This window comes from Notolepis coatsorum, assembly GCF_963971535.1.
Source record: "Notolepis coatsorum genome assembly, chromosome: 8".
Classification (NCBI taxonomy): domain Eukaryota; kingdom Metazoa; phylum Chordata; class Actinopteri; order Aulopiformes; family Paralepididae; genus Notolepis; species Notolepis coatsorum.
In genome coordinates, this window is record NC_140172.1 from 66,807,546 (window position 1) to 66,825,006 (window position 17,461).

At 43.2% G+C, this 17,461-nt stretch overlaps 1 protein-coding gene across 1 annotated transcript in view; it reads left to right on the forward strand.

The window, feature by feature from the left end:
• ar (androgen receptor) overlaps window positions 1-17,461 on the forward strand; it is a 224,294-nt gene that overhangs the window by 25,492 nt on the left and 181,341 nt on the right. The window contains exons 2-3 of the mRNA XM_084319697.1: window positions 11,139-11,290; window positions 13,701-13,817. Of these exons, the coding sequence (XP_084175823.1) occupies window positions 11,139-11,290; window positions 13,701-13,817 (269 nt within the window). The remainder of the gene's footprint in view (window positions 1-11,138; window positions 11,291-13,700; window positions 13,818-17,461) is intronic.

The following is a 17,461-nucleotide window of genomic DNA, read 5'->3' on the forward strand; positions in this document are numbered from 1 at the left end:
TAACTCTGAACTACCTGTCTGTGCCGTGCTGTTGGGGTCGGTTTCAAACCATAACACATATCACATATAGGGGGAAAGCTTATATCTCCGTGAAAAAAGGTCTGATTATCCTAAGACAGGTCAAATAGATTCCTTACCTGAGATCAGATGGTATCCAAATGGATTATTCCAATTCCTGATCGCCATTCCGAAAATCGATCCTTTTTTATTGATCCAATGCTACGTACTGTAAAGACATATTATATGTCTTATGTAAAGTAAAGTTATTGGGTCTCATTCTCGAACGAAGTTACGACAAAATATTTCGTCTTAGCCAGATTTCGGCCTATTTAAGACATATTAGGGCTGGGAGTGGGAGTCCTCAAATTTTCCTGAGATCTTATTTGAGAGCAGATCTAAGAGTGCTGAGGAGCACACTTAAATATGCTCTCAGCCCACGATCAAATCTCATGATTGATTGACTAATTTCAAATTTTATTATAACTTGACAGACTGTGTTCTCATAGTGATTCCTTCATGTTAACGCTACAGGCCTCCTTGGAATTAATTACTTGATCATAATTAAAATAAATATGACAATATTTGTACGATAAGAAAATACGCATTTGATGTCGGAAAAATAAATAATATGGATTCATCTGATCACAGGGCAGCTGGATTAACCATATCTGAACCAGCTATTTTGGACAAATGTATAATTACTTTAATTACTCAGATATTCAAACACAATTATGCAATTATTGTGAAATGATTGAAAATAATAATAATTTAATGCCTTCTGTGGAATTTGCATTTCTTATTTGTTATACATCTGTTTTAATGATTAATTATATACATTTGAAAGAATGCAGGTCAACATGCAATATATCCCATTGATTGGTATACAATGGGACAGACCTTTGTTTGATTGATTGATTGAAAACTTTATTAACAGATTGCAGAATGGGTACAGTACAGTACAGCTCAATTACATAAGGGGATGCAGACCAGAGAAAGAATTTCGTCTTGTTTACATCAGGGTCCCCCATTTTCAATTCATCATAACATATATGACACACACGACACAGATAGACAGTACTGCTACATCTATACATTTATGACATACCAGATTTGCAAATACAGTACTGTTTGTGATACAAAAAGAGTCCAGAAAAGAGAGTACATTTGACGTAGAAACTGTTGGAGGAGGTTGGGTAGGAGGGGTGGTAGACTTACACTGTACAAGCAAAACTGTACATTGGAATATTGACAAAACCATACTTGGTCATTTACTGTACATTGGAGGGGGTTGATATAGCTATAAACCTGCATTCCTTCGAATATATCATTAATCAATTAAACTTATATTGAAATACACTATATAGCCTATACACCAACACTGAAATGACAGTGGATAAATAAATAAGAACTAAAGCTAATCGGTGGAAATAGACTGCATTAATATTCCATAACAAGTCTTGTGTGCGCCTACGAATGAACAGTAGCCTATAGCCTATGGAATAATAAGCCATACTGTGTTCATTCATTACGCCCGCCGGCCCGTAGGCTATATATATTATATGTCATTCATTCATTCATATACAGAACTGCGCACGTGTGTGTGCGCGTGAGCTGCGGCAGGTGTGTACCGCGAGCTGTATATGATGCCAATACATTAATCTAATCTAGTTTTGATGGGCGCAAGCGTGATTATGAAACCTAGCCGCATTTCTCGGAGACGCTCTCTGATTGGCACTGACTGACGCTAGGTTTCGTAATCACGCGGCTCTCAAAGCACTTCCGCCATTCCATTTCACACAGCTGCGTCACCAGTTGCTTTATAAGGACTGTCGGGGGCGTGGTTTGTATGCAAATGACATGAACGGGAACGCGCTTTGGAGTTTACGACAGAATGCCATTCTCCAAGCAGATATCAGATCATATAATTTCTGCAACCGTTTCAGCCACTTAAGACATATCTCCAGCACGTTCAGGACTCAGAGTGTACTTGTCATAGATTATGTCTCAGTGGTTCCAAGATAAGTCTTCCAGAATATATCTTTGAAAAAATGTCGGGAATGAGACCCATTATTATTATATTACACGCTGTCCTGAGGGTCCAGAATGAATCTGATCGGCTTCGGTTACATGCGTGAGAAGTCAAATGTGGATTCCGGATTTTTTTTTCTCATACATTTTCATTGAGTCCAATCCAAAAGGGTGCATTACCATCTGGGAGACGATAGGGGGCGCTTTTTTCACATCTGAGTGCCTGGTGGGGCAGGGGGGGGTCGTTTTCCAAAGGTAAACACGACCATATGTTTCTTCACAAAGGGGGGGGGGGGTCGTTTTCCGCTGCGGCGATCATTACAAAAGCATGTTTTATGATAGGGTTCGGTAAAATAGACGTTACCTTTATCAGCAGGCACTCCACTCTCGCTCCAAGTGTCTTGGATCACAACAGGATCAATACATAACGTTAGGTGGCCCTCATCCGTTGTCTTCTATAGTCTGCTCGGGCCAGACTATACCACAGAGCCGAATAGGTTTCCTCATCGGCTGGTTTGACTATAGTATTTTTATGATTTACCAGAAGTGCTGAGTCCAACATAGTCTGGTGAAAACGCACCTTATCATCCATAATCATCATCCATATCATCCGTTTTGTCTTCTCCTTCATAATATCCAATAGTTCACTCTAGGCCAGGGGTGGCCAACCAGTCAGAGACTAAGAGCCACAAAAATGACTGTGGTACCACAAAGAGCCACACCATATACCAGCGTTTCTCAACTATTTTTTTTCAGTCACGGCACCCTTCATGTGTTTATATATAGGTCTCACCCTCTGGCCTCTGAAGTTGCTAATGTCTTTTTTATTTGGGCCTCACAGGGTTAAAAGTACCCTGTGAGACCCACGGTTGCAAAATTACAAAATCACTTTTAGAAAAAAAAAAAAAATGTTTATTTAAAAAAATGTAAGCACATGTATAGTCAATTGGTCCTGTTGTTCAGCCTCGCAATGCTATTTGATAGTAAATGTGTTTATATGTCCCACCCTCTGGCCTCTGAAGTTGCGAATGTCTTTTTAATTTGGGCCTCACAGGGTTAACCTCTTAAGCCCGAGATATACAGTAAAAGTGTATATTTTCAGCATTACGTTTGTTTACCAATGCTTTTAATTGTTATTAGTGAAATATAAGATTATAGAAATCTCAGGGCATTGAGTCGGAAACCGGCGCATATTGACAGGAGGAAGTGGCACAGCCAAAAGTGAGTGTAGTCTTTTGAAGGAAGAGACTCAGGGCGTTCGAATTTCGAAAAACTACCCTACCCAGCTCACACCAGCCCCTGTCAATCATCTGACTTCTGGATAAACTTTTTTATTTCTCTTATTTTTTGGGATTATCTCCCACAAACCTGAACGTTATTGCCATAAAACAGAACGCAATTAGTTTCTCTACCTTTCTGTGAACGTCTTGCAAAAAACTGTGTTGCAATACGATGAAAAATGGTGGAGAAATTTACATTATAAAAAAGATGGCAGAATTCAGTACTGTATCTACAAAACCTTCTGTTAATTAATTAATGATGATTAATTAATCATCTTCCCTTTATTCATTTGCTCAGTTCAGGTCTGGTAAATTTTAGCATGGTGTTATTCACAGTCAAAGATATATATATATATTTTTTTAAATATAATTGATATTCTCCTTGGGTTCATTACAATTTACTCAAGCCTAGTAACAGACACACTATTTCTGACACTGATCCATATATGTCCCTAGATTCAGATACCAAGAACATGCAAATGGACCATTTAATCTTTTTGTAAATGTTTATTCTACGTCCTTAGGGCCCGCGTCCACCTAGCGCATATTTCTCCGTGAAACATGCTGGGAGTGCGCCGGCAGCGCTGGCATGCAGCGCATCTTGTAGATGTAGATGACAGAAAGAAATCTACAGCCATGCCGCGGTTTTGCACATATTATAGCATATTTGAATAACTTTATTGTATATTAATTATATATATAGTTATTGCCTGACACCACAGTTCGCCCTTTGCTTTTTATTAGCTTTTTAGTAGTGTATTCGTGTAGTTATTATTATTAGTTTTGTCGCGAATCTCAATGGTCTGTGGGAGACAGCCAGACAGGCAGGCAGCTCCGGTGTCAGGTTACAAACAGAGTGGTAGATGAATGGCTGTGATTGGTTGTCTGAAAATGAGCCCAGCGCATCGCTCTGAAAGTTGAGAAAGTTTCAACTTTCGACCGCACAAAAAAGCTGAGAAAAGAAGCCGACGGCAGCGCACTTCCTAGAGGCGGCCGCATGCGGCCGCATGCGCTCCCTCCCCATTGGAATACATTGAAAACAGATGCGTGCGGTCAGAAATATGCGCCAAGTGGACGCGGGCCCTTATGGAATGAGTGACATAAAAAATAAAATAAAAATTATTATAATTTTTTATTTTTATTTTTTTTAATTGATGAAAGAGCCACACATTGACGGGCAAAGAGCCGCATGCGGCTTGCGAGCCGCGGGTTGGCCACCCCTGCTCTAGGCGATCGCCATTGTCGAACGTTAGATGGCTGTAGTTTGCTCACTGCTGCTCACTCCCTAGTGCTTTGGTTGCTCTCACTGCGGCGTGGGGCGACCCCACACTAAACTGGCCCATGCAGTTCATAAGGTAGGCGATACTGCCACCTGTCGGGATTCAATCGTCATTGCAGGTCCCAGGCACACTCACAAAGGCCTGCGCGAGTGTTTAGGATAATAATAATAAAAAAAAGGAACTAAAAACGAGATATCTCATTATTGGCGCTCAAGCGTTGGCTCTCAGAAACGAGATATCTCGTTTTTGATGTTCAATGAGTTAATATTGCTGCAATTACATTTAGAATATTATAATGATTATCAGTTTGAAATGATACATTTTGTAAATAATGATAATAAAACAGATATGCTTGAAGAAGAAACATACGGTTATCCTATAACCATAGTTATATGAGTAATAGCGGCGCTCTGCGCTGCTTAGTGGAACACATCCTATATCAGTCTAACTACTGAATACATTTCTCCACATGTACATATACACACCCATCCGCCTGGCCACACCCCCATCCGCTCCTCTACATAAGCAGGGGTGTGGCCATACTAACAGCTCCTTCCCAAGTCTTTCACCACCGAAGGCGAAGACCACAGGGTCCTCAGGGAGTCCAGCGCAGAGCGCCGCTATTACTCATATAACTATGGTTATAGGATAACCGTATGTTATATATCGTATAGCTTACGCTCTGCGCTGCCTAGTGGAACACAGGAGCTGAGCAAAGCGGAAGCTCGACAAATGTACCCGCTGAGGCACCCCACAACCATCAGAACCGGGGAGGACCCGAGCCCCCGGACCCCCCTAGTGGAGGACGGGAGGGAATCGGATCCGACTGTGCGAAGAGGGTTTAGCAACTCAACGCACAGGGTGAGCAGACCGTGGGACTTACCTTCCCACAGAAGAACCCACGACTACACAGGCGCGCAAACCCACATGCCACTAGGGAACGAACGGGAAGGAAAAAAAACCCGTTACAACCCCTAATATCACAGGGTCAAGGTCAAAAACCCAACCCTGTGGCAAGGCCGTAGCAGCGGAGCGCGAAGGAGGACCCAGCCCCAGGAAGGGACTGGACCCCCCGAAAAAGGGGGCCTGGTGAGGCCAACGGCGCTGCAGCATCGAGACCCCACCAGGCGGTCACTAGTGACACCACCCCCCACATCGCCAGCGTATCGGACAGGGCCCATCCAAGAGCAGGCCCTTCCCCCCTACAGCACGCCGCCCTGAAGCACTCAAAGAGGCTACACCCCCACAGCGGGACCAGGCAGCGCACCGGGGAGACAACCCCCAAAGAGGTTGATCCCTCAATCCAGGCAACAGGTCAAAATGACTCGACCTGTGCCTGGAGCACTGCGGACTAGACAGGCGCCTAAGGGGTCTGCTGAAAACAGCACTCCGGCGGAAGGGGCGTTCGGTATGCTGTGCACCATGTCGCAGCCTCCACAAAAAAAACGACCCTCTAGAGAGGCCGAGGCAGAGAAGGCTGACACGATTGGCAGACGTCATGAAGGGTGCGGGGGCACACTCACAGGCAGACGGGGTCAAGCCCGGCCTAACCCGAGAGTCGACTCTGCTACCAACACACCTGGAAACCAACCACCACCCTATGTTTAGTTTAACAGGAGGCGGTTGTTCCTATAACCCCCCCAAGAAAAAACTCCAAAACACAACTGCGGGTATACACCGGCTATACAGCAGTACAAGTGTTTCAGTTCTCAAGAAGGGGTTAACCCAGGCCAACAGGTCGACGAGAACGAGACCGGACCTGGGCCCGGCAGACCGGGACGTACACAGGGATGCCAGAGGGGTACAAGAACCACCTCGACAGCCCCCTCCCAGCCCCGCCAAGCAGGAGAAGAGAGGGGCGAAAAAAGAATGGAGAAGGACCAGGCTCCTTTAGCACAGCGCAAGGTACAACACAATATGGACCAAGCAATAGTGAAGGATAACATGCAGTGACATACTGTAACCACGAACACCTCCATAACATCAAACCCTGCAACGCCCGTGCCAACCCGGCATTTTCCCCCCTGGGTACCAGAACAGCAGATCTGCGCCCCGGCGGACAACGGGTTAACTGACCTGGTCTGGCGCGACCAGAACCAGTCCCGTGTCCTAATCACGCCACCATCCCCAGTCCTAAGAGGGGGGTAGGTACGCGTGTCGATCCAAAACATCACAGAGGGCGCCACCAAGACGGTCAGAACATAAAGCACTGCGCCCGGTGGCCCACCCCAAAAGCGTGAGACCCCTCCGCCAATGCTTTGATCTATTCCGTTATCTCCCCCCAGAGATGAACGAGAATTCATCGAGATTAACCTAGTACACTGGCGCTCGGAAGAGACAAAACTCCATCCTAGTTGCCCCATAAAAACGCTGTTTCAATGGTGAGCAACCAAGGCGCGCAAGCCCATGCGTGGTTCCACACAGAAGCACCCAGGGCCAGCACTATGTACACGTTGAGACCCAAAACATATCAATGGTAATTCTAACAAGAACCCAGATAATGTTCCCTCCAAGCCGCCTGGGAGAGCGGCAGGAAGCTGGCCAAGACACAGATATGGGTCCCATATGACGCGTCCGAGGGAAAACACCCCTGTCAACCCTGCCCTGTATAAAAGAGAGGAGACAGGGAACCCCCAGAGAGACTTCCCACGTGAGTAATAATTGAAAAGATATATGTAACATTGAGCTACGTGACCAAGCTCAAGACATATGCAACAGAGCGCAGAGCAGAAGTTTTCACGCACCACATAACTCATCCTGACAATAACAGAGGTCCACAACATGGAGCCTGAAAAGAACTCACGGAAGTCTCACAACCAATAGAAACGCACCCAGTGACGTACTCTATGGCGGGGGGAATTCCATGACCCACCTGCCCAAATATGGCGTGGGACCAGGGAACTCCCCCCCCCCCTCCCTACCCTGTGATGCGCTGACCCGGCAGCGTGACAGGAAGCCCGAAGGACAGGAGGTCCAACCCCCTGACCAATCAAAAAAAAGGGGAGGGAGGGTTTATCAGTTCACCCCCTCATGACCCCTCACCCCTGATACGATGCAATGACAAAGCAGAGCCATGACACCAGTCATAGCGTGCTACAAGAAGCGCATGTATACCTGTCAAGGTAACATAGGCTCATGTGCGAACCTGCCACCTGAATTTTTACACCTTTACCCTAAAGGAAGAAAAAACACAGACCAAGAGAGGGGCCAAGGGCCCTGGTACAAGAGCTTACACATGTAACTTCTGTAGGCCAACACCTAACGCAGTTGTGGATCTTAAACGTGAAAACGACACACACAACCCTCCATCACAACAAAAAAGGGCAAAAGTACACTCTCACTTAGGGCTGGGCGATATAACGATAACGATAATTATCGCAATATATTTTAATAATCGATATAAAAAATATATATATATCAAAAAAATATATATATATTGAATTAAAACAAATAAAATAAAATGTATGACCTGCAACAGGGCAGTTTTAAAACCAGAGACAGTGGACAGTCTTTCTTGCCTGCAACTTAAAGTAATGGCTTTGCTTGTCCAAATGACAATACTGACCAAATTGAGATTTATTTTTCTCTTTTATTTTGTTTGCTTTCTAATTTAAAATACAGTTTGAAACCGTCTGTACACAGTATGCTATGTGTGCTAGCAGAGCTAGTCTCCAGTCATTTTTGGTTTGTCCACCAAAAAAGCGCCAAAAGATAGAAAAGAAACTAGCAGAGCCAGAACTGTTCAACTCCCCTGGAGCCACAGCCAGCAGAGAAGCCGGTTTACAGCTTTCAAACCAGCTGCAGCCTGAGAACTGGAGTGTGAGGGGATGTAACACTAAATATGGCGGCAACGACAAAGAATTGCTGCAAAATACACATACATCTGTTGTTAAAAAAAAATAAAAAATTTAATATTAGATTTTCTTTTGTATCGATTATTTTTGTTTGTTATCGATATCGTTATCGCGATATCATTTTTGGCCATATCGCCCAGCCCTACTCTCACTACTGTAAGAGGAACACCATTTTTCATGACAAGAGAAGACACAAGTTCTTGATTAAGTACTGGTCACAGGCCTTGCTAAGTCCACATGACAGCGACCAAACAATTTTCAGAAAAAAATTGCCTCTCTAAGCAAGAGCACAACCCCAGCAGAAGCTGAGGGGTTACACCGTATCCCCCAAAACATAGTGAAACAACACACATCTTGTAAACAAAATCATGTTTGAGGGGAGGGGGGTGGGGGCCCAGGGGAAAACCGGGGACCCACCCCTCACCACCTTACCCCTGATACGATGCCAATGTGTAGAGTAAGCTTTACATCATGCACGCCAGCACAGCCGAAGACCTTGTTTGAACAGGCACAGCCCTGCTCATGTGTGAAAAAAACGTGCCACTTGTTATTGTCATCACAAGCTGAGAGAGGGACTCATCCCTCAATCACATGCCACTATGCACAGCATTGTAAGGTAACCCAGCCAGTTGTGGACTCAGCCATGTTGTCTAACGTTACATGAACACACACAACTTCTCATCATACAACAAAAACCCAGTTCATTTTTACTCACGTAAAAAACAACGCTGTTTCTAGGTAGAGAGAAAAGCACAAGCTTTGGCCAACGCTACCCAAGCTATACAAGCGACCAAGACAATTCACACACAGCACATGTCGTATTTCCAAATGTAGTGAAGTAAATTATGTTTTGCCTGGAAAAAAACATCGTTATTAACAAAACATTCGGGAGGGGAAGGAAGGAAGAGTGGGGAATGTCCAATGGACATCTTACCTGCACCAATGAACGCAGGGCGAAAGGCCGCAACACAGGCTGGTCTCCACGTTGACGAAAGGCCTCTCGCTGGCGGGGCAAAAAGAAGCTATGGCCGGGAGGCTCCGGCCACTAACGTCGTAGCTAAACAGCTAACTGGCTAACAGTTAGCTCAACCCGGCTAAGAAGCAAACTAAGCGGCTACCACTGAAAAACTGTACAATGCGAGAAAAGCAATACAGGCCAACACTTCAGACAGCCGCTGTCTTTCCCTCTTCTCATCCGAAGAGAGAAGAGAAAAAGAAGGCAATACACGTCCCACTACAGAACGGTGTCTACCATAGCGGTGCCGGCAACAAGTCCCTCGCGGACTATAGCCGACTTGAGCATGGAGATATTCTCATAATGAAACACCAAGCTCACCTCCCTCGCACCGGGTACTTTTCATTCTTTTAAAAAAACGGGGCCAGCGCGGCGACAGTGGGTATCCGTTTGTCCAGAGACCCGCGGAATTGAACCGCAGATTCGGAATCACGGTCCCAGGAAAACAAAGCTCTCGATGAGGAGCTCATGTTAACGTGGGCATCAAACCAGAACCCCCTCCACGCCGCTAAGAGGCAGCGAAAAAGGATACCAGCCTGGAGCCGGACCTTCAAGTTTCAAGTTTCTTTAATAGTTGTCATACAGAAGTAAGCTGTGTAGTTGTTCCCCCCACAACTGACACACCTGGCGCCCGCGTTTGCAAAAACATCACCCGCCCCAGAGAGGCCGCCAGCCCTCACACGGCAGAGCGCCTCCCAAGCAAAGTGTCCAACTGCAGAGCCGGAGGTAATGCCGGCGGGGATTGCTCAGCGACGCGAGCCCCTAATACGAAGCTCCGGTGGAGGTCAGAATGATCATCATCTTCTAGACACTCCGGTGGCGAAGACATTATCGCTGTATTTCCTCGAAAAATAGTGAGAGAGAAAACAAAGATATAATGTCAACGCAGCTCCTTCTCTTCAACGTAGCTCCTTTCCAACTATTTTGGCACTAAACTCAAGTGGTGTATACAGACACTTGCCGGTGGTGAAAATAAGGAAGGAGTTGTTAGTATGGCCACACCCCTGCTTATGTAGAGGAGCGGATGGGGTTGGGGCCAGGCGGATGGGTGTGTATATGTACATGTGGAGAAATGTATTCAGTAATTAGACTGATATAGGATGTGTTCCACTAGGCAGCGCAGAGCGTAAGCTATACGATATATAACCTCTATTCTGAATGGTCTCCTAAAGACTACAGGTTTCTTATACGTACAGTATCAATACTTGCTGGTGTGTGTTGTTCATTTTGACTAGTGAAACAGTTACAAATAAAGGCACTCCAGTTCAGCTTTGTCCCTGTTTCTAGTACATAGAACCTTGACATCTTAAGTTGCTGATGTGTAGTTATGTCTGTCAGTCTCTCATCGCTCAGTGTAAATAGCTGTAGTTAGGCACCCCTCCTTCCTCCTGCCACCTCCTTCCCACACTCTCCCACACAACACGCCAACTTTTTGGGAAATTAGCTTATTTGCCATCTACCCTGGCCTGGAGTTAGACAAGCAGATACATACCCGGGGGTTTTGAGGTGATGAAATCACTGCGCCCAGGCAGCAGTGGTTCGGCAAAAAAAAAAATCAGAGTATACATACTATGTACTATGTCAATGTGGTTTTCTTTTTACATATCTGGAAAAATTTCCTGTAAGTTCATTCTACATGTTAAAACATGGTTTCTGAAGGCCTGATATGTTTGACTGTCAGGTTTGAAGGCGACAGGCAGCACATGTTCCCTATGGAGTTCTTCTTTCCGCCACAAAGAACCTGCATGATCTGTGCCGATGAGGCGACAGGCTGCCATTACGGCGCTCTCACCTGCGGTAGCTGCAAGGTGTTCTTCAAGAGAGCTGCGGAGGGTAAGTCTTAGTGAAGCTCACACCTCACACCACATGCCCAGGTAGTAGTGGTGGAGATGAAATCTCACCTAAACTCACTTTACCTATTTTTTAACATTTTGGGGAAATAGAGTTTACACCCCTCTTTTATTAACACTTTAATCGCCGATGACGTGTTTAGACGTCATTCCTAGCCATGCTCATTCTGCCGAAGACGCCGTAACTCGTCTTTGATATCAATAATTCAAAAATCTGTGATCGAAATCATATTTCTCCTCCGGAGACATGAGATGTACTGGTGAGCTCCACTCAACTGTCTAACGGTTCAAGAGCGCCATCTGGTGGCCGATCGGCAGATCGGCCAAGAGGGAGGGGCGCGCCAAACAGGAAGTGCTCATCCATATGTCATCCGGGCACTTGCGATCGGTAGCCGGACTCCATCTCAACACACTGGATGATCAATCGCTCGCCCTAACTCAATACACAACGTTATTTGGACGTATATAGTATTATACAACCTGGAAATGGTTCATCAGGATCAACATCCCATAATCGAAAACTGTCTACTCCACGCTGATCGTCCAAGGGCGCGAGGAACATACGGTAAGATCCAGCGTTATTTTCTAACGTATTCCATATAAACTGCTCTGATGACCATATGACCCACACTAGACGAATGGTATAACGTTGCCCACGGAATTATAAACGCCCCCTCGCCCATCCGGTCAATATCAGATGATACGTAGTAACTTCTAGAACCACGTCCAGTTGAAATTTTTTATCTCGCGCCGATTGCTATCAAACTGTATTTCATCATCAATATAATGCATTTGGAGCTATAAATCAAGTTCTGGAGAAAGCTGCAGAAAACGATAAAAACTTACTTATACTTTAGACCATATTTTAGTATGAATAATAATAATAATAATAATGGCTTGGATTTATATAGCGCTCTTCATGACACCCAGAGCGCTTCACAGAGTCCATTATTCGTTCATACACAGTCATACCGGTGGTGGTAAGCTACAATTGCAGCCAGAGCTGCCCTGAATATGTGAATGAAAAAGTATATCGTTGCTACACCCTGAACAATGGATATAGGACATTGAATGGGCCATAATAATGGCAATTTAGCAATAGAATTAAAAAAGTTATAGCCCTGCAAAGAAGGGGAACTTCTCCATAGACAAATAGAGCTGGCTAGGGATGGTAAATTATGAATTTAACCCATGGCGATCAAAGTGTTAATAAGGTGATATAAATGATAATAAAAAGTAAGATTATAGTAAATAGTATCTGATTCATCCCATTTCCATAACCGTTTTTCTTTGTAAATAAAACAAAAATAATTATCAATGTGAATTATGAAATGCAATATGTTTTTGTTTATTGGTGATGATTGGTATTACTGTGGTCATCAGCGTTTTCTTTATTTCTTGCTTGCTTTCTTTCTCTTTCTTTCTTTCTTTCATTCATTCATTCATTATTTCTTTATTTTTTTCTTCTATATTTCTTCCTCCCTTTCTTTCTTTATCTTCCTCCCTTTCTTTCTTTTTCTTTTCTTTGTTCATTCTTTATTTAATTTTTCTTTATTTTTCTTTCTTTCTTTGTTTCTTTAAATTTTTTCTTTCATTCTTTTTCTTTTTCTTTCCTTCTTGCTTGCTTGCTTTCTTGCCAGGCCGATTATCCTCATGCACTGTGCATCACGTTCAAACAAAAAGGCAAAAAGATTGTTCATTTTACAAATGAAACTCAGCCAAAATATATTTCATATTAAATTAAATCTGAAGATCTTTAAAAGGAGCACACTTTCAGTACATTGGAACATCCAGGAATTGGTGTGTTTGATAATGCCACGTAATTGTCCTCACTCCATGTACATGCCAGCATGGGGCCATCCTGAGTCCAACCCAACTGATGTTGCATTACAACCTGACATGAAGCAGCCTTTCATTCGACCCAACTGATGTTGCATTACAACCTGACATGAAGCAGCCTTTCATTCGACCCAACTGATGTTGCATTGCAACCTGACATGAAGCAACCTTTCATTCGACCCAACTGATGTTGCATTGCAACCTGACATGAAGCAGCCTTTCATTCGACCCAACTGATGTTGCATTGCAACTTGACATGAAGCAACCTTTCATTCGACCCAACTGATGTTGCATTGCAACCCAAATGTCAATTCTGACAAAAGAAGACTTGAAACGTTGATGTTTTGTGGAGTGTGTGTTTACCAACTGAGAAAAAAAGTATTTTGTATTCTCAGCCTGTATTTCTATTCCTCATCTTATCTCCCTAATATTTTTATACACAGAACATTAGTTGGAAAATCTTTCATTTCTACCACTTTTTGTTGGGATTTGTTTGGGTGCCCTGGTCCAGGCGGGATTAACATATTTATTTTTTGTGTTGGTGTCTTTTCTAGGCAAACAGAAGTACCTCTGTGCAAGCAGAAACGACTGCACTATCGACAGGCTAAGAAGGAAGAACTGCCCTTCATGTCGGCTGAAGAAGTGTTTTGAAGCTGGGATGACTCTTGCAGGTATAACGATGATTAATTGATCAAATCTTAATATATGACAAATGATCTAATATGTATTATGCTCTATAAATGCTCTCTCTCTCTATATATATTTTTTTTTTCTCATAGCAGCCATAGCTGCTCTGTACAGATCAGATCAGATCCTCCTAAAGATTGAATGAATAATGTGTACAGTATTCACATTCACAAACTCACACTGTATTACCAAAGCATGCATTATTGATTTTGGATTCTTTTATTTACGTGTCATGCACACAAAGTGCCCAACCCTCATACAGTATACTGATGCAGTGTTTCATTATTACATTACACATTACATAATTTCATTACCTAAATACGGATTACATAAATACAGATTACAGCTCGGTCAACAAAGTATTCTGTCTTCTCTCCCAAGCTTGACAAATAAAATCTGCTCGAAAAAAGTTCCTTTCCTGAAGCACAACTCAAGTTGTTGATAATCATCCTACTAAAAAAAACATGAATGGAGGACATCCTACTAAAAAGTACTTCCCTTATGTCCTTGTAAACAGGACAGTAAAAAAAAAAAGTTAACCTCGTTCTCAATTTCACCTAACTCACACCACACCAAACAAAGTCTCTCTCTATATACAGTATATATATATATATATATATATATATATATATATATATATATATATATATATATATATATATATATATATATATATATATATATATATATATATATGTATGTATGTACAGTATATACACACAGTATATTCCAGAGAGAGAGACATATTCAAGGAGGAAACTACAGTAGTAATGGTCTCCCACTCCCCAGACCAAGTACTTGATTCCCCCCCTTATAACACATCCTAGCCAGCTCTCTTCAATTACAGCATCATCGCAACAGGGGATCTGTCTGAGAATCAGGCCCCCCGAATGAACTGCAGTGCAATTCTGTTAATGTGGGAAATTGTACAGAGGAGCACAAAGCTGACGTGGGGGAGAGTTAAAGTAGCATAAATGCTGGTAATTTAGCCGGCACTAATGGACGGGGGGGGGGGGGGGGGGGGGGGGGGGTGGGGGGGATTTAGGAGGGGCAAGTGAAATGTGATGTGTAATGCTGTGAAAAAGCACACCTATTCTGGGTGTAACTAAAGAGAGAGGCTTTCCCTTCCACTCAGCGTAGACCTGCGTTGCACCTGCATCTCACAGCTAATATTGTGACAATAACTTCTAGTAGGACAGGAAAAACTATGTATTATTACCACAGGAAATTATTTATTATTTTGATTGTTAAGGATTTTGTATCAAGGAAATTGTGACGCTTGTATCATAACACTATATATATTAAGGACTCTAATTAACCCATTGCTCGCCAATGACTTGTTAACACGTCATTCTCCGCCATGCGTAATCTGCCAATGGCGCCGTAAGGCATCTTTGAGATCAATATTTCATATTTTCGTCATGGTATTCACATTTCACCCACGGAGTCTTGGCTGGTGCTGTAGGACTCCGCTCAACTCTGCAACGCTTCAATACCGCCACCTCGTGGCCGATCGACGAGTTGCCAAACCGGAAGTGGCCGGAAGTGCTTGGTCCGTCCCCTATTTTCGTCCGGCCACTCGGTGATCGTCCCGGGGCTCAATACAGACACCGTGGATATGGATCTTTAACTCAATAATCAACATTATTTGGACGTGTATTAGTAATATACAACCCGGCAATGGATTGCATCGATCAACATCCCATAATAGCGATCTTTTTTGCTCCACTCTCCCAATCACCCAACGCTACGAGGAGACTGGGGTGAGTTTCAGCGTTTTTCTTTACCATTTTCGATACAAACTGCTCTGATCAATATATCACCCATACTACATGAATCATTTAACACTTTAACTGCCGAAAACGCCGGAACTCGTCATTCCCCGCCATGCTCAAGTTGCCGCGGACGCCGGAACTCGTCTTTGATATCAATATTTCAAAAATCTGTGATCGGAATCATATTTTCCATCCGGAGCCCTTGACACACAGTTCTGATCCCCTCTCAATCCTCTAGCGGTTCAAGAGCGCCATCTGGTGGCCGATCGGCAGATCGAAACCGAATGTCACCCTTTAACCCGGTAGGACTCACTCCATATGGGGTCCGGGCACTCGCTAATGCTAGAGAGACTCCGTCTTCACACAGTGAACATCGATCAGTGGAAATAACTCGAAAAAACAACATGATTTGGACGTATATACTATTATACAACCTGGAAATAGATTGGGCATTTCTACATCCCATAATAGAAAAAAATCTGTTCCACGCTCATCTGCCAGCGGCGCGAGGAAGCCACGGTAAGATTCAGCGTTATATTCTAACGTGTTCTTTACTAACTGCTCTGATGAACATATGACCCACTCTGGATGAATCATCTAACGCTGCCCACAGAATTATAAACGATCCCCCGCCCATCCGGTCATCATCAGATGATACGTAGAAACTTCTAGAAGTACGTCCAATTGAAATTTTTGATCTCGCACAGATTCCTACCAAACTGTATTTCATCATCAATATAATGCATTTGGGGCTATAAATCACGTTCTGGAGAAAGCTGCAGAAAGAGATGAAAACATACTTATACTTTAGACCATATTTTAGTATGAATATGTGAATGAAAAAGTTTAACGTTGCTACACCATGAACAATACATATAGGACCTTGAATGGGCCCTAATAATGGCAATCTAGCAATAGAATTTAAAAAGTTATAGCCCTGCAAAGAAGGGGAACTTCTCCATGTTAAATAGAGCTGGCAACGGATGGTATATCATGAATTTAACCTTAGGCAATCAAAGTGTTAACGTCGGTCATCATTATCATATCTTATTCACCGTCCTAATAATTTGGAAGCTCTGAGGAGGTGTGAAAGACTCATCTTTGATAATAGATTAATAACAGAGTTGGTAGATTTACTATGCATTCATGATTGGGGAGAAAAGGTTAAGATTGCTTGGGTTTTTTATTTGGAACATATTCTGTATTACTCTTGGAATAATAATTACATTTCCAAATAGAACGTGAAGAAGGTTAACTTTACCACACCATGATAGCAATCTAATTTTGCAGAACATTCTGTTTTCTCAAATCCAAATGAAATATCATTTGATGACAGTATAGACTTTCTAGTTGGCATATTTCATGTTACCAACTCTGAGTAATAATGTGGTAAATGGTGCATTTATATCACGCTTTTACCCAAAGGGCTTTACAATTTTGTTCCTCATATTCACCCATTCACTCTCACATTCACACCCCGAAGGCGGAGGCGACCATGCAAGGTGCCAACCTGCTCATCGGGAGCAGTTAGGGGTTAAGTGTCTTGCTCAAGTACACTTCGACATGCTGCCCGGGAGGGGCGGGAATCGAAACGGGAACCTGCTCTACCTCCTGAGCCACTGTAGCCCCCTTTGTGTTAATTAATATTGTGTTAAATGGTATCAAATTTATATAGTACTACAAACTACAAAGCGTACTGAAGAACCATATACAGTACATCCATTTTGAAGTTTTTTGGACAGCCAATGTACTATTTTCAGCTGTGAAGTTAATCTAAATCACTTGGAGTGTGAATTGTTATATATCACAAGAAACTACTCAACATCTACTGTTTTTAACTATGAGTTAACACA